Source organism: Indicator indicator, chromosome 7 (assembly GCF_027791375.1).
Source record: "Indicator indicator isolate 239-I01 chromosome 7, UM_Iind_1.1, whole genome shotgun sequence".
NCBI lineage: Eukaryota > Metazoa > Chordata > Aves > Piciformes > Indicatoridae > Indicator > Indicator indicator.
This window is the reverse complement of record NC_072016.1, coordinates 18,289,029-18,316,463: the sequence shown is the minus strand read 5'-3', so window position 1 is coordinate 18,316,463 and position 27,435 is coordinate 18,289,029. Positions and strand designations below refer to the sequence as shown.

The 27,435-nt window shown below is 40.3% G+C and overlaps 1 protein-coding gene across 1 annotated transcript in view; it reads left to right on the top strand.

The window, feature by feature from the left end:
• GBF1 (golgi brefeldin A resistant guanine nucleotide exchange factor 1) overlaps positions 1-27,435 on the top strand; it is a 98,599-nt gene that overhangs the window by 56,700 nt on the left and 14,464 nt on the right. The window contains exons 4-21 of the mRNA XM_054382601.1: positions 3,268-3,386; positions 3,974-4,082; positions 4,442-4,502; positions 6,212-6,266; positions 13,137-13,272; positions 14,947-14,955; positions 15,505-15,734; positions 16,570-16,738; positions 16,925-17,136; positions 17,771-17,869; positions 18,282-18,476; positions 18,812-18,998; positions 20,086-20,174; positions 22,699-22,901; positions 23,343-23,466; positions 23,762-23,887; positions 24,487-24,569; positions 26,771-27,007. Of these exons, the coding sequence (XP_054238576.1) occupies positions 3,268-3,386; positions 3,974-4,082; positions 4,442-4,502; positions 6,212-6,266; positions 13,137-13,272; positions 14,947-14,955; positions 15,505-15,734; positions 16,570-16,738; positions 16,925-17,136; positions 17,771-17,869; positions 18,282-18,476; positions 18,812-18,998; positions 20,086-20,174; positions 22,699-22,901; positions 23,343-23,466; positions 23,762-23,887; positions 24,487-24,569; positions 26,771-27,007 (2,443 nt within the window). The remainder of the gene's footprint in view (positions 1-3,267; positions 3,387-3,973; positions 4,083-4,441; positions 4,503-6,211; positions 6,267-13,136; positions 13,273-14,946; positions 14,956-15,504; positions 15,735-16,569; positions 16,739-16,924; positions 17,137-17,770; positions 17,870-18,281; positions 18,477-18,811; positions 18,999-20,085; positions 20,175-22,698; positions 22,902-23,342; positions 23,467-23,761; positions 23,888-24,486; positions 24,570-26,770; positions 27,008-27,435) is intronic.

Genomic DNA, 27,435 nt, shown 5'->3' with positions numbered 1-27,435 from the left:
TTTTTTCAAAAGCACCATTAGCTGTGTCTATTCTGTGAGTGGATGGCTTTTGCTGTACACACTGGGTCAAAAACCAGTGGGCAGTGAAAGAGCCAAACTCCTCTGATAATGGTCTTTGCTAAAATGGCTTTCCCTTCCTATTTCCAAAGCGTTTCTTTGCTAAACCTTAGGCCATTTCACTGTTTTTCTTATTTGTCACATGTCAGCAGGTGGTTATCTGTCTGCTTTTCAGGCCAGTATTGCTGACAGGCATGTTTTAAAACCAGTTAGAAGATAATAACTCTTGAGTAGCCTTTGAGACTTCTCATTAATCTGAAATGCAAAGATCTGTTCTGAGGATGCCACAGTCACTATAGTGTGCAGTCACAGCTCAGTTAGATGAAATGACTTGATGTCCACCATGTGTGTGGTTTAGTTGGAATAGTTTGCCTTACAGGGATTATGCTCTGCTCTGAAAAAGTACTACTGTTTCAAGAGCTACAGTCAATAAATTACACAGCAATTTTTGAAGTACAAGAAGAGTATGCAACAATCCTAAACTCTGATTTTTATCCCTCAGATGAGTTATTTCATTATTCAGCAGTTTTGCACTAATTTTGTCAGCTTTTTTGAGGAGCTCAAACCTTAGCTATAGGAAGACTAGTGGCTGAATTTCAGAATTGTATTTTTCGTCATTTTTTTCAGAAAAGGTAAGTGCTCTTCCTGCTGTTGCTCAAAACTATATATCTGTATGTGAGTAACTGTCATTCGACTTCCAGTAAGAAGACTTGCTGTTTGAGGAGTTTGAAGCTTGTTCTTCTCTCTAGCTCTACTGTCTCCTTAGTGATTTATTTTAGTTCCATTTAAGGCATTACTGAGCAGGCTTTTGGCTTTCCTGGATTTCCCTGATGGTTGAGAGCCTGGATTTTCGACTTTCTGCCACTGATTGTAAGAGTACACCCCCCATGGAATGTGTAACTCTAGAAGGGGTTTCCAGACCTTTGCATTGTAAGTGGCAATTTTCAAACTGATATTTTGCTTCATACGAACTGGGGGTTTTGTTAGTGATTATGAGCAGGCATTGACACATCTTTTAATACTGTTTACTCACAAGGGAGAAAAGAAGCAATCTGATCTTTTCTCTATCTTATTTCTGCAAAGTAGAAGTGTCTTTGCTTTTAATTGAACTCAAGAGGCTTTATAAATTGACCTGAATTTGTGGAGCTGTTCCAGGAAGCCAGGACTGAAGTAGTCAGGCATGATGTGTGTTGGGAGAGAGGTGTGTTTATTTTTTAGATAGAGACTAGAACAGCAAAGCAGTAGTCATAGATCTGTTAAAGCAGCATAGGCTCAACTTGCATTTCCTTTTCACATGAGTAACTTCTCTGTAACTATGACTAAATGTATTGCTGTCCTGGTTTCTGCTGGAATACAGTTACTTTTCATACTAGTAGCTGCTGCAGTGTTGTGTTTTGGATTTAGTATAACCCTAGAGCAACTCACCTCTACTGGAAGAGGAATGAACTGTGTTCTACTTGTGGGAGCCTTTTCTCCAGCAAGTGTCTTTTTCCTCTTGATGCCCACTTACCTGCTTTCCACTGTGGCTGTTGAGGTTAGTTAATAATGCTAATGTAGGTGCTGGCATTGTAGCACCCCACTGGTCCTTGCCAAGTTTAATTGAGGCAATATAAAAGGATCCTACATCATTATTGGTGGTTTGGTTAAGCTATTACTTCCATTTGTGAGTAAGTGTGCATGGGGCACCAATATATGTTGGCTGATTTTATTGCTTCTGCTTTTATTTTATTGCTTTTGGTAAAAGACTGGTAGCTTCCAACTGTGTTATGAACCAGAAAACTGCCTTTGACAGCCAAACTTCTTATCTAATGCTTCACAGCATTAGATAAGCATTTCAGAGTTTGGTATCCTGATGAGTGCTGCTGCCAAAGCAGGTAAAAACTGACCTACTGGTCTTAGAACAGAGTCCTGGATAGCTCAATGAGTTATAACTAGAGAATCAGGAGAGAAACTTAGTCTCAACTATGAAGAATTATTTTGTGTGTGTGAGAAAGAGAATTATGTCAAAAGTAGGCAAGCTCTACTCTTACTAGGGATGTGTAAGAGGTGGCAAAAGTGAAATGCTATTCCTATGCAAATGTATAGGATTCTGAAGTACACTGATGGCATTTCATTTTTGTGGAACTGTGACATGTTTCTTGTCCTGCAAACTTTCATAATCCCCACAATGTGTGGTGGAGGCTACTCTCTTGGAATTCCAGTAAGGGCAGCTTTCTTTAACACTTAGAACTTAGCCCCTTCTAGGTGCGAACACAATTGGAGTCAGAGGAAGTTGCAAAGTTTCTCTGCAGAGTTCACAGGTCTTGCTTGATTCTCATGTCAGCTTTGTCCTTGCTGGAGCCCCATTGCCAATTAATGAGGTCTTAGCCAGTGTTTAGGTTGTCTCTTTTCTTTCCTAATGACTGTTTAGGTAGGAAGGTAACAAGATTCTTGCCCAGTGATGTGTTGTTTAAGTGAGAATGAAATCAAAGCTGGAGGCAGCTTTTTTGAAGCCACTGTAATGTGGCACAAGATACTGTTACTAGCAACAATCTCATCCTAAACATTCTCTCAACTGCACCATTGTTTGTAGCTACAAAAGTCTGAAATAGAGAGAAGGATCCTTGATGAATGATTGAAGCGGGAGGCCTGTAACTCCAGTATCTGAACTGTGGTGTGTCTGTCCACTGTTTTCTCTGGGGAAAGCTACTGGTCCATTCCTTCCCCAGCTCTTATTCCTTGGGAGGGATACAGAACAAGAGACAATCTTTCCTTCTCAATCTAGTGGAACCTGTTTGGCATTTTCTCTTCGTGGGAGTAAATTTGAGGCTCCCTATTTTTAAGAGCTGTTTTCTCTTCATTCCCAGGCAGCAACTGAATGCATTTAACAGCTGATTGTGCTGTATTGTAGGGAATAGGACACAGTCTTACAAGTTGACATGTAAAAACATACAAAACCAATAACAGCTGAATTGTAATTATTTTCTTTGATAGGTTACATCTTTTTGCAAATGTACATAGACTCTTGATAAAGTGTTTCTGAAAACTGCCTCTTAAAAAAACTCCTTCTGTTGCTGAGCGGTGAGTTTTACTCCTGCAGTGTCAACTCACTGAGTCACACAACTTAAGGAGGCAGATGGCAGTAAAGTATCTCTGTGTAGATGTCTCCCCACAGAGGTGATAGGCTGTAGGTGGCCTTTCCCTGTCATGTATTTTTATTCTATTACTCAGATCCTGGCCATGAGGGCACAGCAGAGGGGATGGAGAACATGGCAGATGCTGTCACCCATGCCCGATTTGTGGGCACAGATCATGCGAGTGATGAGGTTGTCTTGATGAAAATCCTACAGGTAAGTGGATAGAAATGGTAATTACCATAATGGTTGCTGCCCATTGTGGAATATATCCTGTTACACGGAGATGAAGAGAGAGGAGCAATGTTTTGGCTCTGTGGGAGCTTAGTGACAGACTTTATTTTTAAACACATGGCTCATATACCTGTGGTAAAAGCTTTTCCAAATGAAAATAATTAAAAGCCTAATTGAAATTATGTTTAAATTAAGGGCTTGATAAAGTGGTAGTGCTGACAATCCTATCTTGGAAGAGTAAATTAAGCATATGGAGCTCTCAAATTTATTTTTCAGAAAAATCCTTTGTAGAGCCAGACCTGTGAACTATGCACCTCTTTGGACTCTACTTTTGTGCAGTTAGCTAGTTACTGAGCTTAAATACTGGGTTGCATGCAGCATATCAGACCATTTATAGAAGTGAGTTGGGAAACTGTTCTTGTCATTTGGTCTGTTACTTGAGGACAGCATTCAGTTTGAAATGACTCCTGGAAAACCTTTGTGACAGTCCTTGAGGAAGCCAACCTTCTCTTCGAAATGCATGCAAGTGTCGTTGTACTTCTGGGACATATGTACACTGTTCTTTGCAGGTTTTGAGAACCTTGCTGCTCACTCCAGTGGGAGCCCACCTCACCAATGAGTCTGTGTGTGAGATCATGCAGTCCTGTTTCCGCATATGCTTTGAAATGAGACTCAGCGGTACGTTTGTTCATACTTCCCTGGTTAAGAAAAGATTGAGTTGCCTCAGTGTTAACTAGATCTGCTGTAGAACATGCAGCCATGAAAAGCTGCTGAGCTTTATATGATTGTGCCTTTCTACAACTTCATGGAAGAAGGTTTGTCAGTTCACTGCACAACTTTTGACTGCTTTTTCCCCAGCTTTGTGGCGCCACCGTGTGATTCCAGGCCCTCTTGCAGTAATGTGGTGTTGGAACTGGTTTTAATAAATTTGCCGTAATCTCTGTAAACAAGGCTCGGAGGGGAGTCTGCTTGAAGAAGCCTCTTGATAATATCACACTGAGTAATGACACCTGTGTTATTTGTTTTTGTCTTCACAGAGTTATTGAGAAAATCTGCAGAGCACACTCTGGTCGACATGGTGCAGCTGCTCTTCACAAGGTAAACCTGCTTGTGTTTGCCTCAGCATTGCCGAGATGGCCCTCTAAGGACAGAAAGATTCCGTGCTTCCACTTAAGGGCCCTCAGAAAAATCATCCAAAATGGTCATTATTTAGAGGTGGAAAGGGATGAAGGATTTGGCACTTTTCTCGTGGGCTGTCCCTGTCAGACTGCAGGGAGATCAAGGTAGGGATGGTTGCCTGGTTTAAGACGTCCTTTGAGGAGAGATGGATAGCTAAGTAATGAAGAGCTTTAAGATAGGGAACCAGTTTGAGGACATAGAAGGCAAACTTCACTCTAGAAAAAAAGTAGTGCTCTAAAAATATAGTTCTCTTCAGGAGAGGGAGTAGAAAGGGTGAATAGCCACATGTTGATTTCAACCTGAGAGCTTTGACCTCACATATCAAAGATAATTTTAAACTCTTGAGATCGTATGTCTCGGACAAATGTTCTGCCCTTTTCATCACCCTTCAGGTAATTAAGATTGCTTCTTTTAACTCAAGTAAGTTATTTAACTTCAAAACTCCTTCTCTAGATAGTAAAGTAATCATAGACTTTCTCTGGGTATTGTAAAAAGGAAATGTGCTGATAAAGAAATAATTTCAGTAGAAATGGATTGTAGTGAAATTGACAGCTTGTGAAACACAGCTCTCGTAATAATTTTTTTTCCCATTCTCATACTCCATTCCAGTGGGATCTCAATTATTTTTGTCTTCCTCTGTGTACCCTGTGTTGTGCAGTGCACTGGATGAGTGTGGGGTAGAGTCAGGATCAATCTATGCAAAGAGGAAAGGCTGCATTACTTTTTTTCTCCAAATACGTATGTGAATTTTGCTTGGTACTTACTAATTTCTTATTGTGCATCCTCTCCTTTGTCCTTAATCATAAGGCATGGAGGCACCATCACCGTCTATGCCCATGAACATTTGGATAGAAAAGCAAGGCAGAGACAACAGCAGCTGGGTTGGCCAGTTTGCTTTCCAGAAAAAGGGACAGCTAAAGCTGTTCTGCAAGGCTTTTTATTCCTTCAGCAAGCAAAGACAGAAATGTAGTAAAGGGAGCAGAAGAGAAAGCAGGGGGTATGGAGTTGTAGAGCTGTATGCATTTGTCATTTCATATCACAGGTGAGATCAGTCTACCTCCTTTACTTCTGAAACAGGAGCTGCTTAGCTCAAAGTATTCAGTTTAAACTTGAATCCACTGTGCACCATAATCCTGTTTGTATGATGCAGAATAGAAGATAACTATTGGGGTTTCTACAAATTCAATGAAAGAGCTTGCCAAGACTAGTGATAACATGTGCACTGCTTCCTGGTGTGTATGACACTCTGGCTCAGCAGTTGTTTTAGCAGCATCAGAGAAACCAATCTCATTAGTCCACTGCTGAGAACATATACAGTAAGAAACTGTACTTGCATGACCATTGACAATGAAAGTCAACAAAGCAAAACTGCCATTAGCAGTAATAGCATGGAAAGCACCTGTCATCGATGCTTTGGGTTTTTTCCCCTCAGCAGATTTTGTCAGGAAAATAAATTAAGAGCATCTCTTTGTGGAGAAAACCTAATTTTGGGTTTCTAGTGTTTGCAGCAGGACTGGAAAGACTGGTGGGTTTTTGGTTTTGTTTTTGTTTCCTCGCCCTCCCCCCTCCCCCCCCCGCTTGTTAACCTAAAAAAGCTTATATATTTTGGCTTGTTCTTCGTCTTTCAGGTTGCCTCAGTTTAAAGAAGAGCCTAAAAGCTACATGGGAACGAACATGAAGAAGGTAAGACTCGGCTCTGTGGTGGCTGTTCTGCTCAGGCTTGTGCTCATCTCTCTACTGTTTGTTTTCACACTTGTGTTTCTTCATTCCTGCAAGTCCCTAGCAGACTGAAAGAGCATGTTTAACCACCTAAATTGAGAAAGCTTCATTAATTCTGTGAGATAAAGCCCACATAGTCCAGTAGTGAATCTTGTTAATGATACTGCTGCCTAAGTGAGTCAGTCTGAATTCTGGGAACAGCCATCAGCTGCTGTGAGCTAGAAAACTCCAGCAAGTTATGGGACCTGATAGTGATGTCCTCTGATTGTTTGCTGTTTTCTGCTCTCTCTCCGGGTTCTTTCTCATCTTTTATTATTTGCTGCAGGTCTAATACTTAGCTGTCAGGATATATTTGTCCAGTTCTCCTTATGTAGAAAGGAAACTTTTTGAGGCTGGTGAAAGAGTATGAAAGCATTATGGAATTGGACTGTTTCTGAAAAAGCTTTGGTGACTTCTGGAAGGTGCAGAATTCTGTAGTGAAAACCTTAGTTCACATGGACAATGCCTTCTCTGTTAGCAGCCAAATCCAAGTGGACTGGTCATTTTCTCCCTTTTTCTAAATGCAGTTTTCTAAGAGCAAAAGGTCCAGGTTTCTTCAACACCACCATCTCCCTTTATATAGAAAGATTTTTAGCATCTGGAATTAGTATGGCAAATAACCATAAATGTGACCTTACATGATTATTAATGTAATAATTTCCTAGGTGGAGAGAAGTCTGTGTGAGGAACTCCACACATACTTCCATGCTTATATATTCTTTATGCTCTCTATAGAAAGACTGCCAATAAAGATACAGGATTCTACTGTTAAGAGCAACAGGATTGCAAGGGTGTTAGAGAAGAAATAACCATCTTTGAACTTATGCTGAATATGTTATTTATAATGTTATATCTTCCACTGTGGTTTTTTTTTTTGAGTTGAAAAATGTGGCAACGTTAATTAAATGTACATTTCAGAGCCAGTATAGCAGTGTTTTGAGAGGCTGAATGCTTACTTGTAGAAATCTGAAACTAGCTTGGGGCTTTACTTTTTGTGTAGCAACCGCAGTAATGATTGCTTTTCCTTTGCTGTGGTAGAAAAGTGGTAAGACTTGTGATGTTGGTAGGCTGGCCTAAGGAAAGCTTACTAATGTACTGCAGGTGTCAGAATTGCCATGGTATGTGCACAGAAGGTATAAAGTGAAGGTGAATTTGAAATTAGGAAGGCTGCCCTCATCAAGTTATGGCTGCTCCCAGCTCGGTTAAGTGATGCTCTGTCTTGTGTCTGATCTGTGCAGTTCCTTTGTGACTGTCTCTTTGCTCTGCATGCCAGGAGTCTGCTGTCCAGTCTTGCACTCTGCCAGGTTGTTACTCTCTTTGGGTTTATTTTGCTTTGTTTAAACCATGCGTTTGCCTATCTTTCACAGATCTCTTCATATCTCCTCAACAAACTGGAGCTAAGTAGTGGGGAACAGCCCAAAGCCCTGAAACAATTAGAGAGGGTATTGCTCTTTAAGAACCTGAAGGTCTCTCACTCCCTTCTCCCTTCTTACCGTACTCCCCTTTTCCTTCTCTTGTAAACACCACCTGAGAGATAGTTATGTTGTGTGCAGCAAATCTCCCTCCACTCATTTGACACAGCATGGCTTTTGGGGACAATGCATGCAGCGATTGCTTTGCAGTGTCATGGCTGCAGCTGGGGCGGGCTTGGGAGGGAGACCCTTGGTTTACTGCAGCTTTCAGTGTCTTGATGAGTGTCACCTAAGACACTATCACAGCGTCCTCTGAAGGAAGGAAGTGGGAGTAGGAGGTCAGGAGAAAGATTTGAGTCCTCTATGACAATGAAAAACTGAAGAAAAGAAACACAAAAAACGTAGCTTGTTCTCTGAAAGCTCAAGTGTTGTTTTGTCCTAGCTGTTGACATCGGTTATAGCTGTAGCAGCATACCTGAGAAGTCTCTTGACCCAGCATGCCTTAAACAGTTTTACTCAAGGTGAATTTCTGAGGTTTGTTACTTGGTAGAAAGCCACAGAGGTCAATGCTTTCTAAAGCTATTTGGAGACTGCTGCACATTTTCAGCATCTTTGGCCATGTTTCTACTGGAATTAAATATGGTTCCCAACACAGTATTTGCTAATGGAGAATGGGGCTGAACTGAACTATGAAATGTGTTAGTTCCGTTAGTTCCCGTAGAAATTACTTGTAAAGAAATGTTGTACGCCTGCAGACTGCTGATTTTGGAGTGGTTGTAGAGACCCTGGGAAACTAGGTTGGATGGGACCCTTTTCGGTTTTCCATGCTGATTCTTAAACTTTATGTAGCTTTAATTTTTGTCTGTCATTAATGCTATTTGGTTCAAAAGGAGCTGAGCAGAACACTTAGAAATGCGTTTGGCAGTCTTTTGTCCTGTGTTTGTGATCAGGGAAGGTTGGAAAGACAGTGGCTATAGACTTGCAGAATTACACAGAATAAACAAGTATGAAATGTTTCCCTTTGCAAAAAGCATTGTGGCTAAACATTGAGTTCTGCAGTAGGAGTCAGGAGGAACCTAAATCAGAGTTCTCACAGATTTTGGAGGTGTGTTATGTTCACAGTTGCCATAAAAGTGTTTCACCAGATCTTCATTAGTTGTTGCAGTACAGGCAGGTAGGTAAGTGAGATGAGTCGATTGTTCCAGGACTTGGATCGTGGACTGCGTTCTCTCTGCATGCTTTTGTGTCTTGAACGCTACTTGGTGTGCTGACAGTTCTATGCTGCATCTAGAATGAGCTCATGTTTTAGTATAATCACTTTAGTTACTAATCATTGGCCCCTGCCCTTTTCTCTTGAGGCTTACAGTATCTTATGGAAAAACAAACGAGTGCAGGTAAGGTGGCTTGTAGAAAAATGAGATCTCACAGACCCTTTAAAAAGAATCTTGTAGTAGACACATTTTTCTTCATCTTCATAGACCTAGTTTCGTTGTTAAAATCTCATCTATCAAAGGAAGCATTTGGAGTCTTCTAGTTATTTTCTTCTTCTAAAATTCCATGTATTTATTTCTTTATGCAAAGGTAACCCAGATAAGTGCAATGGAATTTGTACTGAGTTCCAAGATGAATTAACTACACCTCTCAGCTCCCTCTCTACTCTGATTTCTAAAGAGTGTATTTTAAATACTAACTTCAGGTGGCTTTGCTGCAGAAGTGCAAGCTTGATCTAATCTGAGCAGCATTGAAAATTATAAAACTAATGCAACTATACCATGTACCAGTACCACTGATCATTGGAGAGGAAAGCAGAGATTTAGATGATGTTTGAAATTAAGGATATTTTAATGATCTATTAAATACCATTTACTTGCAGTATTTAATCAAGAAGGAAACCCTTAGGTTTAAAATCTCAGCCTGTTAACATTCAATCAAGCTTTCTAGTGAAATCAAGAAATGCCTTGGTAAAAACTGTATGAGTTTTTTTCACATTTTTTAATTACATAAAAATCAAGAACTCATGGGATTGATACCTTTCCATTCAATACAAAAACAAGTTAAAAATACTACTTTGCTGTCCTTTGATACATGTATTGTCTTAAAATTCCCAAACTCTGTTTGTTACTTCTTCTAATACTTCTATTTGCTTCTGCAATTTAATTATTTGTTTTAAGCTATGCAGTTGTCATAGTAGCTTGCTACCTGTTACTTATAGGACACAGAAAAAGAAAAAAAAAATCAGTAGAGAATGATGATATGTGAGGCAGTCCTAGGCAATTTCCATTTGTAATTCTAATAAAAGAATACCTGTTTGTGTAGAACGTGGAATACTGGATAATATGAGATAGAAAAAAAATCTACTGAGCAATCTCACTCATCTGTTAAATTGTCAAAGAAAAATACCCAAACAAAAAAATTACAGAAAACAAAAGAAGACCAACCAAATAAATAATTACAATTTTTAGAAAACAGAACACACAAAAAAACCCACAAAAATGCCCTACACACACAAAGAAAACCAACCAAAACCCCCAAACAAAATCTCAAAAAAACTCACAAAGAAAGAAACAATAAACCAACCAACCAACCAACCAAAAAAACCCACATGACAAACCAAACCCAACCCAAACCCAACCAAAAAAACCCCCACAGTCAAAAAACCAAAACCCAACCAACCTGCAGCAACTACCCTAAATAAATTTACTCTCCTGAATGTGTTGTACATTGATTAAATGTTTCGGATTCTTTAAAAATCAACTGAATCTTTTTGCTTGCCTGACTAAATGGTTGGTTGGTTGGAGTTTTTTTTGACTCAGTCTCTGAAAGACAGCACAGGTTTGTCAAAATGATAACAGATGGGCACCTATCTTAGAAATCTCACCAGGAGAAGTCTCAGAGGGTTGGAGCACCTCCCCTATGGGTACAGGCTGAGAGAGTTGAGGCTGTTCAGCCTGGAGAAAAGGCTGCTCTGGAGAAGACCTTATAGTGGCCTTCCAGTATCTGAAGAGGGCTTACAAGAAAGCTGAGAAGGGTCTTCTTTACAAGGGCTCATTCTGGTAGGATGAGAGGGAATGGATTGATGCTTGTGAACAGTAGATTTAGACTAGGTATTAGAAAGAAATTCTTTGCAGTAAGGGGGGTGTGACGCTGGAACAGGTTGCCCGGGGGTTTGTGGATGCCCGCTCCCTGGAGGTGTTCAAGGTCAGGTTGAATGAGGATTTGAGCAATCTGGTCTAGTGGAAAGTGTCCCTGCTCATGGCAGGGGGGTTGGAGCCAGTGATCATTAAGGTCCCTTCCAACCCAAACTATTCCATGAATCTGTGAATACAAAGTACAGAACAACCACTAAAAATGGATAGTGTGTCTGAGGAAAAGGGCTTTTTTGAAAGGGCTAGTGTTGAAGTAAGATGGTATTTGGTGGTGTGCGAAAGGAGAGGTCAGAAATAGTGTTTAAACTGTCAGCTCCAGCCTGCTGATAGGATGGTTCAAAAGTTACATGTTTCTGGGGAGCATGACTGAGAGTAAAAGGAGTGGGCCCAAAATAACTACCTCATAGCAATATCTTGGCTCCATTTTGTTGATTCACTTCCGGCCCCCACCCCAGTTTTTACTACAAGTAACTTTTTGAGCTTGGCAACATGATATAGTTACCAGAAGCAAAGTCTGTTATTTTTGAACTTACATGAAACAAACTTTCTTAGGTTTAACACATAATGCTTCCAGGTTTCCTTCCTTTTGGAAGTAGTTTGGTACAACGAACCATAAATCTTCAGATTTTATTTTTTAAGTCACTGAAATGGGAGAAAAAGCAAATATGGCTATTTTTAGAATAGTTGGTAGGTAAAATAAAACTACCTGATCCAGTTAGCAGGTTAAGCCTTTAATGAATAAAACTGTTGGTAATTTAAGGTTCAGAGAGGTTTTTAAATGGAAAGATAAATAAGAGGTGGAACATTAGGAACTGACAGCACAAATAAAAAGAAACCAATCAAACTCCAAACAAAAATCTTAGAAACAAACACAAATTTTCACAAGCTCACTTTAACAAGAAAAAATGCAAACAGTGTAGAGTGAATTAGAATTCTGTCTGGAAAGGGGAAAGAAAAACAGTAGCAGAACCTAGAAGGTTTTTTTGCCTTTGAAGAAAAGTAGTAGCTGGAAGGAGGGCAGCTGCAAAAAAAAAGACACAAAAGAATATAGGTGTCTTCTAGAGAATTTAAATCTAATGCTAGGGATATAAGAAATAAGGAATACTACAACCTAAAATATAACTTAATTGTGATGAATTTACAAAGAATACCAAGTAAGGACAGGTAAGGAGACTTGACCTGTTCAGTGGTTAATTTTTTCACCCCAATAGAAGAGGTCTCACGGCATCAGAAAAACTGACTGCAGCTACCATACCTCTATTCAGAGGGAAGCTGTTTTTAGGTCTGCTGCTGCCATTGTCTGTGTGACTAAATACCATATTCTTTTTAGGAAGTTTAGGAGCATCTCTCCACACCTGCAATAACGGCATGTTGCGGCAAGTCCCACACAGTCTGCATTGCTCCTGCTGTGGTTCTTGTTTGCTGAACCAAAGATCTGTGTAGGATCCTGGTCAAGAAGGATGTAAGGGGTTAGGTTAGATTTAGATCTGAAGAAGAGTAATGAAGGAAAACAAGTGAAAGCAGAATGTGGTTGGCATCTACACCACAGGGGTGGTAACCAGGAGTTAGCAAAGCGTTAGAAAACACAAATTAATAGTGAAAGACACCTGAAGGAACATGATCATGGCATACCTATGAAGAGGCATAAGCAACAAAACTGCAGACTGAAGTATGGGACTGGGTGCTGAGGCTTCATTCTCAGCCTTAGTGTACAAAAGTTGATGTTTTAATTGAGCATCAAACATAACTAGTAGTTGCTTATATACTTTAATTCATGCCCTTTAGCAGTCTGGAAACCATGCCAAAATCAAAAGAGATTTGAGATGTGCCTGTAGGTCTGAGAGAATTCTTTATCATGGAATCATTAAGGTTGGAAAAGATCTTTAAGGTCATTGAGTCCAACCATCAACCTAAGACCACCATGGCCATTAAACCATGCCCACACATTTCTTGAACACTGGAATTACCCTAATGCAAAGTTGGTGGTATTGACAGGGAAGCAGACTAACTGCAGTAATTGTCCCTTGATTTGGGCACGGAGTTTTGACTGATATGTGGATACTGGGGAGTCAGGGGCTGGTTTGCATGGTTTTGAGATGCTGAATAATTTGTGTGATAAATTAAGTGCTATTGCTTGACTTTGAGGGTTTTGAGACAGCCTTTGTGGGTTGGCTTCCATAGTGCTTTGTGTTGTGTGTTTTTCCTGTACTGATGTTCATAATGGCTTTGGTTTTCAGTTGAAAATGAGAGCTGGAGGAATGAGTGATTCCTCAAAATGGAAAAAGCAGAAGAGATCACCGAGGCCTCCTCGCCATGTAACTAAGGCCTCTCCTGGGACAGAACAACCCGCTACCAATGCTAGTAACACTGCAGGTAAGCTGACATCTGTTTCCACAGAATAAACCGTATGTGTTCTAGAGGGTTTTTTTTTTGGAAACTGCCTTTATTTAATTTATCTTAATGTGTTGTTTTGCATTAGATTTTTCTAATCTCAGTTCTCGATGAATATAGCAATAAAACTTAATGTAGCTTTTCAGGTCCAGGAGAAAGAGTTTGAAGGAGATGGAATATGTATTGATGGAGAAAAGCATGGTCCTGTGTCTAGCATGATAGCATTTTTCTGCCTTCAAAGTGCCTCACAGGTTTATGGGGACCTAGAGAGATACCTGAGGTTATGGGCAGTGGAGGAATTGAAGAGCGCAGCAGGTACATGGAAGAGACTGAGAACAAAAACACTTGACAAGAGGAGAGCTAAGGGGAATGGAGCTGGGGGCAAGGCTTCCTGCAACAGGACATTGCTGGCTTAAGTGAGATATTCTTTCCTGTGTTCCTGAAGGATCTACTAAAGTGTGTGGATGTGGTGGTAATGAGAGAAGAGCGAAGTGTGGCAGAACTGAGGGCTTTGCAGATGCCTAGGTATCAATGCTGGGTGAATGAACAGATGTCTCACTAGAGATGTAAAGACTGAAAGCATGTGCCCATGATCCATAAAATTTGAATAAAAGTTTATATTCATTAAGGGCCAGGGAAATATGGGGTGTGTTTGAAATTGTTAATGGGAGAATAGAGGTCTTGATATGGTTACAAGACATGCAAAGTTCTGTAGGGAAAAAAGTAGCGGCAATAGCAGAAGTACCTGAAAGGGGATTGTGCACAGGAAACTAACAGATACACACATGAATCCTTCTTCACATGCTTTGATTCAGCCTGCAGAAGTGGTATAGTAATTAATGCTATAAGCTAAAAATGTAATTTTGAGGGCTTCCATATCCTATTGTTGTATAGGAGTAGACTAAATAGTTAGAACTGTTTTTAACCTCCCCTCTGGATAAATGAGTCTGTCTAGCTCCAAAGTACTTTGTGTCTTGTGCACTATACATTTTGACAGCTCAGACATAAACATTAACAGTGAAAGAAAGCAGACAGGAAAACAGAAACAATAGCTGCATAAAATACCCAGTTCTGACACTTAGACTCTGTCACAGGAAACTATTCTGTAAATGATCCCAAATGTGTTTCTACACAACATCATGATTGGTGAAAACTAAGGAAATTATAAATGTGATCAAATTGCATATAACTCAGAACATCCATCCAGATGAGATCTACATAAATCACCATTATATTTAAATTTTCAAATAGGTATTGAATTCCATTAAACAGCATTATAACTCCTGTAACGGTTTAGGGAGAAATTTGAATTGCATTACTAAGTATTAACACTGACCTTGTAGTGCTAGGTAATGTATTAATGATGCTTTTTTAGGCCAGAATCCTGGTTTAGCAGGTGAAGAAGAAAAGATTGCAAAATGGATCATATATTCCATTACGTTTCTTAAAAATCAAGTCATGTCCTACTACTTAAGACATTTCCAAAATTCAGGTCAGCAATAAAATACCACTGTGCAAAACCATACAAGTTTCATGTGTAAATTCATAACATAAACTCTGGCTTGTGCCTAAATTACCATGCCCTGCAGTGTATCTTCTCTTTTTAAAATAATTTGGGTTATATTTTTAAAATTCTCCTCAGAACCATGAAAGCAGCAAATATTTGTGTGTGGGGGTTTTGTTTGGTTGGTTGTTTTTTTTTCCTAAAGCAAAGCTTAGATTCTTGGAGCGTTGTCTCATACTTAGAAATAGAGCAGTTAAGGATTTTTACTGTTTCAGACCCATCTGGATTCCATTTTTTTAGGGAGAGTTAAGGAAATAGGCAAGTTAAAATTCTCACTTTGAAGGAATGACTGATTCTCAATGCCTATCTTTAAAGTGGTTGTGTCAATTATATCGAAGAGTACAGTACACCTTTTTTTGATTATTTTCAAAATCCTTACTTATGGAAATCCTCTGCACCTTTAACTATGTGAGCTACCTTGTTTGCTGAGTCTGTAGATTCCAACTATGGTGCTTCATTTGGAGAACTGCTAGTATGTCATCTGGTCACCTAGCAAAAGAGAGCTTAGTTTAGCGATGTTCTCTACATTAATGTGTAACATTTGTAGTGTGAAGTAATGATCAAAGAAAATTTTGTTGCTGTATTCAATGTATGAATTTGTGTCTGAGGGACAGAATAATACTTACCTCTTTGCTTCTGTTTCTCATCAGCAAGTGGAGTTACTTTCATAGATGCTCCTTCTCCCAGCTCTTCTGGGAGCTCAGAAAATGTTTCGTCTGTGGTCAGCCCTGCTACAGACAGTGGTTTGGAGTTGTCCTCACAGACTACCTCCAAGGAAGACCTGACAGACTTGGACCAGGTCACTTCTCTGGGACTTAATGCAGGAACACTTTCAAATGAGGCCAAAGTTACTGAAAATCAGAATCAGCCTGAACTCCAGGTACATGGATGTGATTTATAAAGAAAAGCTTCAACTCTAGATGTGGGTTTAGCACACTTACTCTTTTTCTGTCTCTCTTTGTAGTCATAGAGTATATATTCTATTTCAAGGCTTAGGGTAAGATTGGAACATTCTTTGCCATAAGTGATTTGTAAATTCATAAACATTGATTCTTTATTCTCTTGAGACCATCCCCATTGGCTCAGAAATGATAACTGTGCAGCACAACAATGCACCTACTAGGTACTTATGTTCCTGCCAATGCTATTAACCTTAATTAAAGGAGAAACATGGATGAAATCTGCAGAACTCAATATTTTTAGTTAATAATTTTACTTGAGTTTGTAGAAATTAATCTGTAGGCATTTGTACACATGCATTACTTTTGTGAAATATAACAAACCTGAAACGAGGCCTTAAGTTTTTCTTCACGTTATCTCCACTTTCCCTGCAAAAGTAATACTGTTGAGAAGGTGGATCAGAGCTGCAGGGAACCTTTCAGAGCAGCAGATATTTTGATGTTAAAAGTGCTAAGGAGTGGTAGATAGAAATAGTGTGCCAAAATATAAGCCGAGTCCTAACCTTAGTCTCACAACCTAGAGCTAGGTAAAATTGATGAGAACTAGATGGAAGTGAAAGGGTAGAGAGGGCTGCAGATTATCTAGAGGCACTCTTCTTTTAAGCTTTATTTTCCTGCTCCCCTTACATTAGCAATCTGTGTATTTTTAATAGTTCTGAAAGAATCGTGAACAAATAATCCTTCCTTTTAGGTTGTCTAGTGCTTGTTAACTCTTGTTTTGCTTCTTTCATTCTTAAATGACTGATATCAATGAAGAATGAAAGTCTGAGGGAGGAGAAGATCCAATCGGCTTCTGTCGAGTCTATCCCTGAGGTCTTAGAGGAGTGCACCTCTGTAGCAGAACATTCTGACTCTGCCTCAGTTCATGACATGGACTACGTAAATCCCCGAGGTGTACGTTTTACTCAGTCTTCCCAAAAAGAAGGTGAGAGTTGGGCAGTGTTGCTAGAGTCCTTCCTCCTTTGCGTTATGTGATTCACTTTCTGCTGAGACGGTGGTAAGCTCCTTCCTACTCCTCAGCGGGTCTGTAACAATTTAATTTGTAACGCTTGTTAGGCACCTGCAAAAAGCAAAAGTGAAGTTAAGAGCGCTAATCTCTCTTTTCCTTTAGGAGCAGCACTAGTCCCATACGGGCTACCATGTATTAGAGAACTGTTCCGCTTCCTTATCTCACTCACCAACCCTCATGACCGCCACAACTCTGAGGTGATGATCCACATGGGCTTGCAGCTGCTAACTGTTGCACTGGAGTCGGCATCCATTGCGAACTGCCAGTCCCTCTTGGGGCTTGTAAAGGAGGAGTTGTGCCGGCACCTATTTCAAGTGAGTCTGGCTTACGCTAGCATGGCATATGACAGTGGAGGATCAGACCAAAGAATCTTTGGGAATTTAGTAGTCTGAGGTTTGGCAGGCCTCAGTCTTCTGCTGTATTGCAGTGAGAATGCTGAATCACATCAGTGAAACAGTGTTGTTGCAAAGCCAGAGAGGTTGTCATGTGCTATTTTCCTCAGACAAGGGCCAATAAGGATGAAGGTGGTTTAAATGAACTGTTACTGTGGAATAACACTGTTGATATAATTGGTTTTGTGATAATTATGGATGCAAGTTCCGAGTGTAGTAGTAGGCAGAACCTTTGGACAAAGCTGCACAAGGGACATCTCAGAGGCAGGTCTTCTCCCAAGTTCCTTCTCCACTAAGGGTCCGTGGGCTCAGCGGAAGAATAAAGCTGTAAGAGAATTGTTACCACAAGGACAAAGGAATAAAGTATATTCATCCTCGCTAAAAAAAAATGAGACCAGGGAGTAGAATAAGGGTTGAAATACCATTGCTGTGTGAGACTGTGTGTGGATTCTGAGGGTGTTAACAGGTGATGCTTGCAGTGCCAAGGTACTGCTACTTAAAACACACAATGACTGGCCTTTGTAATTCTTAACATTTGGATTTGTTTCTTGTTCAGTTGTTGAGTGTTGAGCGGCTCAATCTGTATGCAGCCTCCCTCAGAGTGTGCTTTCTTCTCTTTGAGAGCATGAGAGAGCATCTGAAATTCCAGCTGGAGGTGAGTTTTTTGAGTATCAGTGAGTGTCTCGTAACAAGTTTATTTGGCTTCAGTTAAAACTCATATAGCTAGGCAGTAAGATACAGTTGAAATACCAATATGCTTTTGTGTAAATGACACAGTGGATTATGGGTAGGCCATGTAGGTTTTTTCCGGTTGCATGATGTCTTTGGAATCGGTATACTGCACTACCTGCCTTTGTACCGTTATTGTAGAAAGGCAAATCCAGGTGCACTGAAGAGTAGAACTACTTGAAACCTTTTTACAACCTGCTTCAGAATGAGCCATTATTAAAGATGGAGTGTCAGGTGGGAAGATGAAGCTAAAATCTATTTCTGTAGTCCTCAAAGCTATTCACTGTCCTGCTTTCTTTTTTCTTTTCTTAAACTGAGCTGCCATGTGTTTCTGCCAGATGTATGTCAAGAAGCTGATGGAAATAATCACTGTGGAAAACCCGAAGATGCCCTATGAAATGAAGGAAATGGCTTTGGAAGCCATTGTTCAGCTGTGGAGGATTCCTAGTTTCGTGACCGAGCTGTACATTAACTATGACTGTGACTACTACTGCGCCAACCTCTTTGAGGAGCTCACCAAGCTGCTCTCCAAGGTGCTGAATGGCAAGGCAGGGGGTGGGGTGGGTCACTCAGAACAAGGGTGAGCACAGATGCAGAATTTCAGAATGGGGAGTGGTCAAAAGTTTTGGGGTCAGTAGTCTGTAGAGATTAATACAGCCATTTAACACTTGGAAGCAGAAGAGGAAAGAATATCTATTATGCTCTAATAATGTCAGAGCATTGAGTATATGCTAAAAAAAAGTGTGTGAAAAAAATTAGGTGTTCTGCTGAATGCTTTAGGCTTCCCCAAACTGTTTGGGAAAATTTCTTCCCCTATTATGATGGGAAAGGCATGAAAGTTGACTAATACTTATATTTTATTTCCCAGAATGCCTTCCCAGTTTCTGGACAGCTGTATACTGTCCATCTCCTGTCTCTGGAAGCACTGCTGACAGTGATAGATAGCACTGAGGCACATTGCCAGGCCAAAGTGCTGAGTAACATACATCAACAAGAGAAGGAAGTTGTCAAATCCAGCCCAGAAACCATGAACAGCACCAAAGAAACAAGCAATAGTAAGACCCCTTTCTTTGATGTTTTGATATTAAGCTTAGTCTTGTGCTAAACTTGCAGATTTCATTTTGGTAGCTGCTGTAAGCATCTCCTTAAATATATATTTTTTTTTAGTCTTCCTGTTGCATATTTTATGTCTACACGCTGATGTTAGTAACTTTGCTACTTGTAAAATTTGCAGATGTTAAAATGTGCCCCTCATATGAAGCTTTATATAAAGGCCATGTGAAGTCTGGCTGTCACAACAGAAGAAGAGCATGCCATGGAATTCATACAGAAAAAATACTGAGGGTGCTGAAGAATCACAGTTATTTAGGGCACCTCCATTTGAATAAGCACGTGTGCTCAGTTTAGAGTCATTGGTTTATCATTTCTCTGTTGCTACAATTTTCCTTGGCTTACGGGTTTGTTCATGTGTGGGGGTTTTAACTTTTACATTTTTAACTTCTTCAGATAGCGAGAGAGTACTCAGTGAGGGAAGATCTTCCAGTGCAGTCCTGGAGCCATCTGGGGTGTGTCCTCCCACCAGTGGATGCCTCATGGCTGACCACATGAAGGAGGGCTGCGTGGAATTGGAAGCAGGAAATGAAACAGGTAATAATAGTCTCTATGGCACCCTAACACTCTGAGGGGTATATGCTGAGACTATATACTTGGGTATATACTTGCTGACTGGTCCTGCTATACTATAGACCCCTGTTGCTTGCGTGTGTGTGTGTGTGTGTGTGTGTTCAAAATTAGAAAGATATATGTGGTGAATATTTGTTTATTATGTGTGCTATATGTGCTTACTAACTACTGCTTTTCTTCTGGGAGGGAGTTAGATCACTAATACAGGTATTCAGAATAGACAGATAATTAAATCTTGTGGATGTGTGAAACTGCCTATGACACAAAACTACTATGCAATTATGCTGAGGAAAATGTGCATGGTAGGAATATAGTAACTGAATATTAGCAGTGTGATTGGCATTTACAGGGCAGCACATTGTAGCCAGTCTCCACAACTGAAAGTTTTGATGGGACAGTGTAGTGGGCTGAATGCTACTCTGGGGGTAGGTTTAACAGTAAGATGCTTTGTCCTTCTAGCTGAGAAGCATATCTCCAGGAAGCCTACTCGATTTTCCTGTATCCTTCCAAGCCCCCAGGAACTTATGCAGATTAAGAAAAAAAAGAAGGTATGATTTGGAATATATTACAAATGGATCTTTGAGTGTTCTTCTTGTTTCCTCTCCCAAGTGGCTTTATATAACTCAGAGATGCTGAGTTCTAGTCTCTCCTGATAAGAATTAAATACTCACTGAAAAATCTGCTACCTTGCAGAGGCAGCAGTCATTATTAACTGTTCTGGTTTAGTTGTGTTAAAAGTTGCAAGAGGTCTTGAGAACGTTTTGTTACACAGTTTGTAGGCTAGGTCCATCTGATTTCTGGGTGGGAAAGTTGCTGAATTTACTTTGCCCTATATGGATATAATGAGGTACTTTCATCAAAAAGCACAGGTTCCCTACTCATCAAAGCTGTAAATGGGGACTGTACTGAGAACAGAAATTAACAGTCTAGCTTGGTATTCTGATTTGTTCATTCCCCTGTTTGCTTTGCCTTAAGGATCACCGAAAAGATTGCCTTGATTGTGGCAAAGCCATACTTTGTCTAGATGTCTATTTCTTTCAACCAAGTTATGGTCTAAACTTTGTAGAGCTTTTCCATTCCCTGAATGGTTCCAGTCTAGGTCTAGTGTTTACAAAGGTGCTCTGTGCTGGTGGCTTTGTGTTTATCTGCTGTCTTGTGTCACACCTCAGGTATTGGCGTACATGTTCACCTCCAGAGACAGCCAATGAACCCAATGGGTTACATGGGACTGTTTGTTTTTTTTCTGTTGGGTTTGTTGGATCTTTTTTATTTGTAGATGTTTTTTGCAGATTTTTGTTCTCTTTGCACAACATATACATGAGGTAGTTAGGTTATTTAGGAAGAAAGAGATTACTGAATTTCGATATGAAAATGACAGACATTCTGTTTGAAACATGAGCGACCATAGTAGTAGGAGCCAGCTGATGTAGTGGAAAAAAAATGTCTTTGAATCACTCATTGGTGGTAAAAAGAAAGGTTTTTGATTTGTGCCTGACTTCTCTCTCTTCAGTGTAGGTGTTTTTATTTTACATGATTCTACTGGGAGTAGTGCTCATCATGTTTGTTTGTTAAAGAAAGTTCCAGGTGGTCTTAGAAAAAGAACAGTGCCTTATGCTACAGCAGAAGATGGAAGGATGTTCATAAATCTGTTCTGGTTTATGCCCAGGGAAAGTCCTTTCCTGACCATAAATCTAGTGTTTTCATCTTGAGCATGTAAACAGGGCACACAAGACATTCATCTTAAGTAATGACACCAACGCATTCTGCTTTCTCTAATCTCTGAAGTGCTAAACATTACCACAACTGGAAGGAAAAGAGATAAATAAAATTATACATCAAATGGAAAGTTTTCTTTGTTTCCAGAAGCAATGGCCAAGAAGCTCAGAAGCACAGGACTGATGTGATTATAAATTCAGTGCAAACTGCCAGCAGTCTGGTCTCCTTTCAGGTGGTCTTAGAAATATAAGCAGTCTATGGAATACCCTAGGGCTTGCGTTACAGGGTTTGCAGGTAAAGAGAAATGCGTCATGCAGTCCCTTCAGGCATGTTATACTGGTGCAGCACATGGTTATTACTTTGTTATGCACTCACTGGCTCCTTGTGCACTCCAGGCTATTTCAGGGTCTGTGTTTCACAGCATTTTGAGGATGTTCGCACAGGCAGGGGAAGCAGAGAACAGAAGGCTGGTGGCTGCTGAGATACAGAGAAACCCAGGGGAGCTAGTGGTCATGGTGGTCACAAATTTAGTTCACTAGGTCATCGCTAGCAGTTTGATCATGATAGGGAACTGACATTTGTTCTGGTGCCTTTAGTAAAGTTCATACAGTTGTTTGTGCTTTTGGTTTTTCTGAACACTACCAAGAACATTCAGTTAACCCTCTCTTAGGTGTTTTATTTCTCTGTGACACTGCTCTGGTGTCATCAAATATGAATCAAGCAAGGCACAGAGTAGTGTACTTCCCTTCAAAACCAAAATTGCACCTTCTCTTCCCAGCCTACCTTGTAATGCTGAAATGTCACATGTTCCTGGGACCTTGTCTCACTAGCAGAATATTTTCTGGTTCTTAGTTTAAGCTTTTGTGGCACTTCTTCCTTGCACCTGCTGAATAAGTGCGAAGGATTCTTGCGGCGTGTCTTCTAGCAGTGAGGTAGAGTACCAGAGCCTGAAGCCAAAGAGGACAGAGGAGGGCATGGAGCATTACTGGTGTTGTAACTGGGTAGAGGCAATCTTGTCACATGTCTGAGGTTCCTAAGAGACCTTCCTCTGCTCTGTTCACATACTAGAACAGGTGTGATGTTTGGGTTAGCAAAGATAATTGCTTGGTGAAATGTCAAAGCCTTTTAAAGATGGCAGCTCATACTTGCTCTGCTCAGTATTATTTGATAGCAAATCCTTATGATAAAAGCAGGTTTTCTGGCCTTGGTTAGCCTTCTTACTGGATTACAAAGTACAATAAACTTGATCATGCTGAGATTCATCTATTTTATACTTTGCTTTTGGTTCAAATGCCAAGGACAATCTAAACAAAGAAATGTGCTTCAAGCTTGTAATTATCAAAATGTCTCCTCCAGCTCCTGATAACTGGCACAGAGCAGTTCAATCAAAAGCCAAAGAAAGGGATACAGTTTCTGCAGGAGAAGAACCTTCTTGCCACTCCCATCGACAACAATGAGGTGGCCAGGTGGCTACGGGAAAATCCTCGCCTGGACAAAAAGATGATTGGGGAATTTGTGAGTGACCGTAAGAACATAGACTTGCTGGAAAGCTTTGTTGGGTGAGTAGCTTTCTGTATATCTTTTATCAGAAAGGAGTGAAAGTTTGAAGATTTCTGTGGTTAAAAACAGCAGTAGAAGAGTAATTCCTGGGGCACTGGATTTGTGTTGCTTAGTTCTCTGTGTACCACCATGCCTTGATTCTGTGCAACTCTTGCATGTGCTAACGCCTTTGATGCGTATAAAAGCACGATACTCGATCTCCTTTAAGTGTCTGTGAAGACCGGAGTGATGATTACATACATAGTCACCTGTAGGATTGTTGACTCTCTTACTATCTTTTGTGTATTCATCCTATATTTCTTCTCTCCCAACCCCCCACTCTTTACTGTGTTCTCTGTGAAATGTAGTATTCTGATGCTGAAGCAAACAAGATTGTAGTAACTTTATCCTACCTATCCCATCCTGTTTCAGTTCCTCATTGCATTTAATTCTTCTTGCAGAACTTTCAGCTTCCAGGGCTTAAGGTTGGATGAAGCTTTGAGACTTTATCTAGAGGCCTTCAGATTACCAGGAGAAGCACCTGTAATCCAGAGACTGTTGGAAGCCTTCACAGAACACTGGAGGGTGTGTACTTGGTGGGCAGAAAGCTCAAAACTGTGTGTATCTGCTTGCCCTGATGGACATGTCAGATCAAACTGCCTATATAAGCATATTGTGCCCTGCAGGCACCAGCTATTGTTTTGTGGGGTATGGCAGTGACACATAGATTTTTGGTGTGCTTCTTGGAAGCTGGAGCCAGAGCCTAGGATTTATGTTTGTCCAAGAGATGGTTCAGTACCATGGGTAGGAAAATGACTGTTGTGTGTCACTGACATCACTGTTCCTGTGGGACTAATTTGAACATATATTTGCCTTTCAGAAATCAAACGGGTCCCCATTTGCTAATAGTGATGCCTGCTTTGCCCTGGCCTATGCAGTCATTATGCTGAACACTGATCAGCACAACCATAATGTTCGCAAACAGAATGTCCCAATGACTCTGGAGGTGGGTGTTACTCTTCTAGGCACCTGTCTTCCCTGGTTCTGGTATCACTGTAGTACCTGGTTTTATCTTGATGGCATTCTCTTTTTTTCCCTTGGTATTTGTCATTTGTTTACACAATAATGTGATGTGCAGTGCTGAAGTTTGTTACAGTTGAAGAGGGGAGCTGTGGGCAAGAGGTAGTCTGAGGAAATACAAACTTAGTAGAAGCTTTCCAAGTTCATCAAGAGGTTTCTGTGTGTGTGAGCAAACTGTGTCTTAAGACATAGTAAGAATGAAAGGATTATTGATCTGCTGTGGTATTGTAGAGGGTTCGGGTCTGTGAGTATCTGTGCAGTGGTGCAGACCTGTCATTCTGATGTCCCACCTCAATTAAGCATGTATTACCTTGTGTCTGTGTTTTGTCCTTGTGAGCAGAGACAGGGGTTGCTGCACACTGCTACTACTAAGAATAGCATTTAATCTTTGAACTTGGAGGTTGCATGTTGAAGAATGCAGGAAAATCTCCTTCTGGTTCCATGAAAAACAAGTGGAGTTCTGATCCTAGCCAAGCAGTTAAAGCTGGAGCTGTTAGGAATAAATGTCGGTGTAACTTTTGACAGGAATTTCGGAAGAACCTGAAAGGTGTGAATGGAGGCAAAGACTTTGAACAGGACATATTGGAAGACATGTACCATGCCATCAAGTAAGAATCTACCTGTCCTTTCCTTGTATGTAGAGAGCAAACTAGAGTTGTTTGATCCGTGAGATCTCTGGAGCATACAGAGAGAGACTTGCCAGTCGTGTGCCTTTTGCCCTCAGACCAACTTCCAGCTACATGTATGGCTGTGGTAACAAACCTGTGACAGTGATTGCACTGGATTTGTATCTTTGGATTCTTGCCATGGTATTTTAATCCACAGAGTTTAAGCTAAAAAAAAAATTGAAAAGTCACTTCTATTAGTGAGCAAGACCAGCACATGTAAAATTCTATATCTAAGAAGGCTCTGTTCTCCACATCATGTCTTTAGACTTCTTTAGAAATTTAAGTGTAGTGCTAGAAATGGTATTTCATCCCCAGGACAGCACTGGTGCCTTGCCATAACATATTCAGGTCTTGGTTTCATATGTTTGCTTTTGAGAGCCTTCATAGGAGGCTACTGTCTGTGCCAGTCTCTTCTGCTACCCTGAAGCTCTTGGCACACTCACCACTATTTGATGGGAATGCCTGGTGGCTGAAGCCCTTTTGTGCGCAGACTAGCTCTGGGCAGGGAGCTTTAAGAATAGCTCTAAAATCTAACCTATCAGTAAATCCAGGCCCAGACGATATGAAGCTGAGAGGATTACATCTCTGAGGAGACAGGATATGCCTCTGACTCTCAGCAGGTTTCAGTCTGCAGTGGCTTGGGCTGGAAGCAGGGCAGTGTGATTAGTCTGACCCTCTTCCTTTTGAGCCTTTTCTGGGAAGGTAGCTATGCTTCCTATACTAAATATCTAGAAATTCTTCAAGAGGTAGCTCTGGCTTTTTAATAGAGAGGTAGTCTTGATTGATTTCTCTCCCTGATGGTGTAGTAGTACCTTGAGATTGTCCTCATATGTTCCTCTATCCCAGACTATTCCCCTTTATCATCCTTTCAGCAGATACTTCTGCTTTTTCAGTATGTTCTATGGTTATTGGTATATAATGTCAGTATTGCTCCATCTCAGATAGATTGCCCCAGTGTCATAGCTGAGATTGAGGAACTGTTGTTTTCCTTGTATTATTAGGGAAAAACACAAACCAAAACAACTCCCAGACTGTAATCTGTACAGAGTAGTTCATGACCAGGATCTTAGCGTTTCACTTTTGAGTACAATTCATTTCCTGAGACTTTCCAAGTAAACCCGTTCATTTGCTTCTGTTAACATTAATCAAATATGGGTTTTTAGAAAAAAATCACCTCTTGACTGCAAACATACTTTCCTGCATAGTCTCAGCAATGATTGCTCTTGTCAAAATATGCACAGCCTGAAAATTAGTTTATTTCTTATGCATAAATCAAGAGTGTTTTAATAGTTGTCATTAGTACATGAAAACTTGTTTCCCAGCTGAAGCAAGTTATTTTTTGATTGTTGCAGAAAGCCCTCTATTTTTCAGGTAGACTCAATCTGCTATTCTTAGCAGATCTCTTGTTCAATTAGTTGGTCATTTGCAGCAAGTTCTCTCTTTTGCAATGTTACCTAAGTTTAGGGAGTATGTATTTATAGCTGATATCTTTTAACCTGGAATTGCAAGTACTACTTGACATTAATCATAGTTGTTTTATTATTGTATAGCTTCCAGCCAGTTAGAGTAAGGAGCTGTGATACTCTGGTTATGAATCACCCATCATACATTTGGTTTCTTGATTTATCTTCATTTTGTACTACTTGGTTTTCTGATATTTGATTTTGTCATAATATGATTATTTACATTATTCTTATACAAGGTCCTTATGCCTGCTGTTGACAGCAGTGCTGTAACAATTTAATTTTTTTTTAATCTTGGAGTAATGAGGGAAGTGGAGCACTTTAATAGAGTGAAGCTGGGATGGGGAGGTGAAGCTGTGCCAGTGTGCTGTCCAAAATTTCCTGTCATTTAACTGCACTAAGTGTGGTGTTTTCACTTGTAGTGTTAGGCAGCTTCTTCTTCAATACTATCCTTACATGGTTGCTGTTAGGTGCTGCTGAGAGCTGCCAGACCATATCCAGGATGTAAAAGAGGAGCAGGGGAAGCAGGTAGGCCTAGGAAAATAGAATGTGTCAGGAGATGGCAAAGTCACTCTAGAGGTGTCATTTAGCTTTGGGGCCATGTAGTGAAAGCACTGTGTAAAAGTTAGATTGGGCTCAGAATGAAAAATTCACCCTTTCTGCCTTCCTCCCTGGTAGAAATGATGAGATAGTGATGCCAGAAGAACAGACAGGTCTGGTGAAGGAAAACTATATCTGGAATGTCCTGCTACATCGTGGTGCCACTGATGAGGGAATATTTCTCCATGTGCCTCCTGGAAGCTATGACCATGATCTCTTCACTATGACATGGGGGCCAACAATTGCAGCACTTTCTTATGTTTTTGACAAGAGCTTAGAAGAAACAATAATCCAGAAGGCTATCTCTGGTTTCAGGTAACTCTTGCATTCGTTGAAGAGCCAGAAGAGTTAAAGTGTGCCTGTTTTCTCCTGTTTACTCACTCAAGATATCACAATGAATATCAGCTGTCACTTTTTGTATCAATTGAAGAGCATTGTATTGTGAACTATGGTTCAATAGTTTTGTTCTGTCATTTGTGTTGAATTATCCCCTCTTGACCTCTTGCCACTCACTGTCTGGCTTGACTGTGATGTTGTAATCAAAGAAAGTGCCTGGAATATGTATTGTTAAACTCCAACCTAGTTATATTTAAGATTTACTGATATAGTTGTGCTGCTTAGAAGTGAGGGGGAAAAGTCACTCTTGCACAGGGATGCTGGCAAAATCCTTGTATATGAACAAAACCTCTCATGTGTAAGAGGCAATAGCTGTGGCTGAATGGAATGGTGGCTTTTTCTTTCTA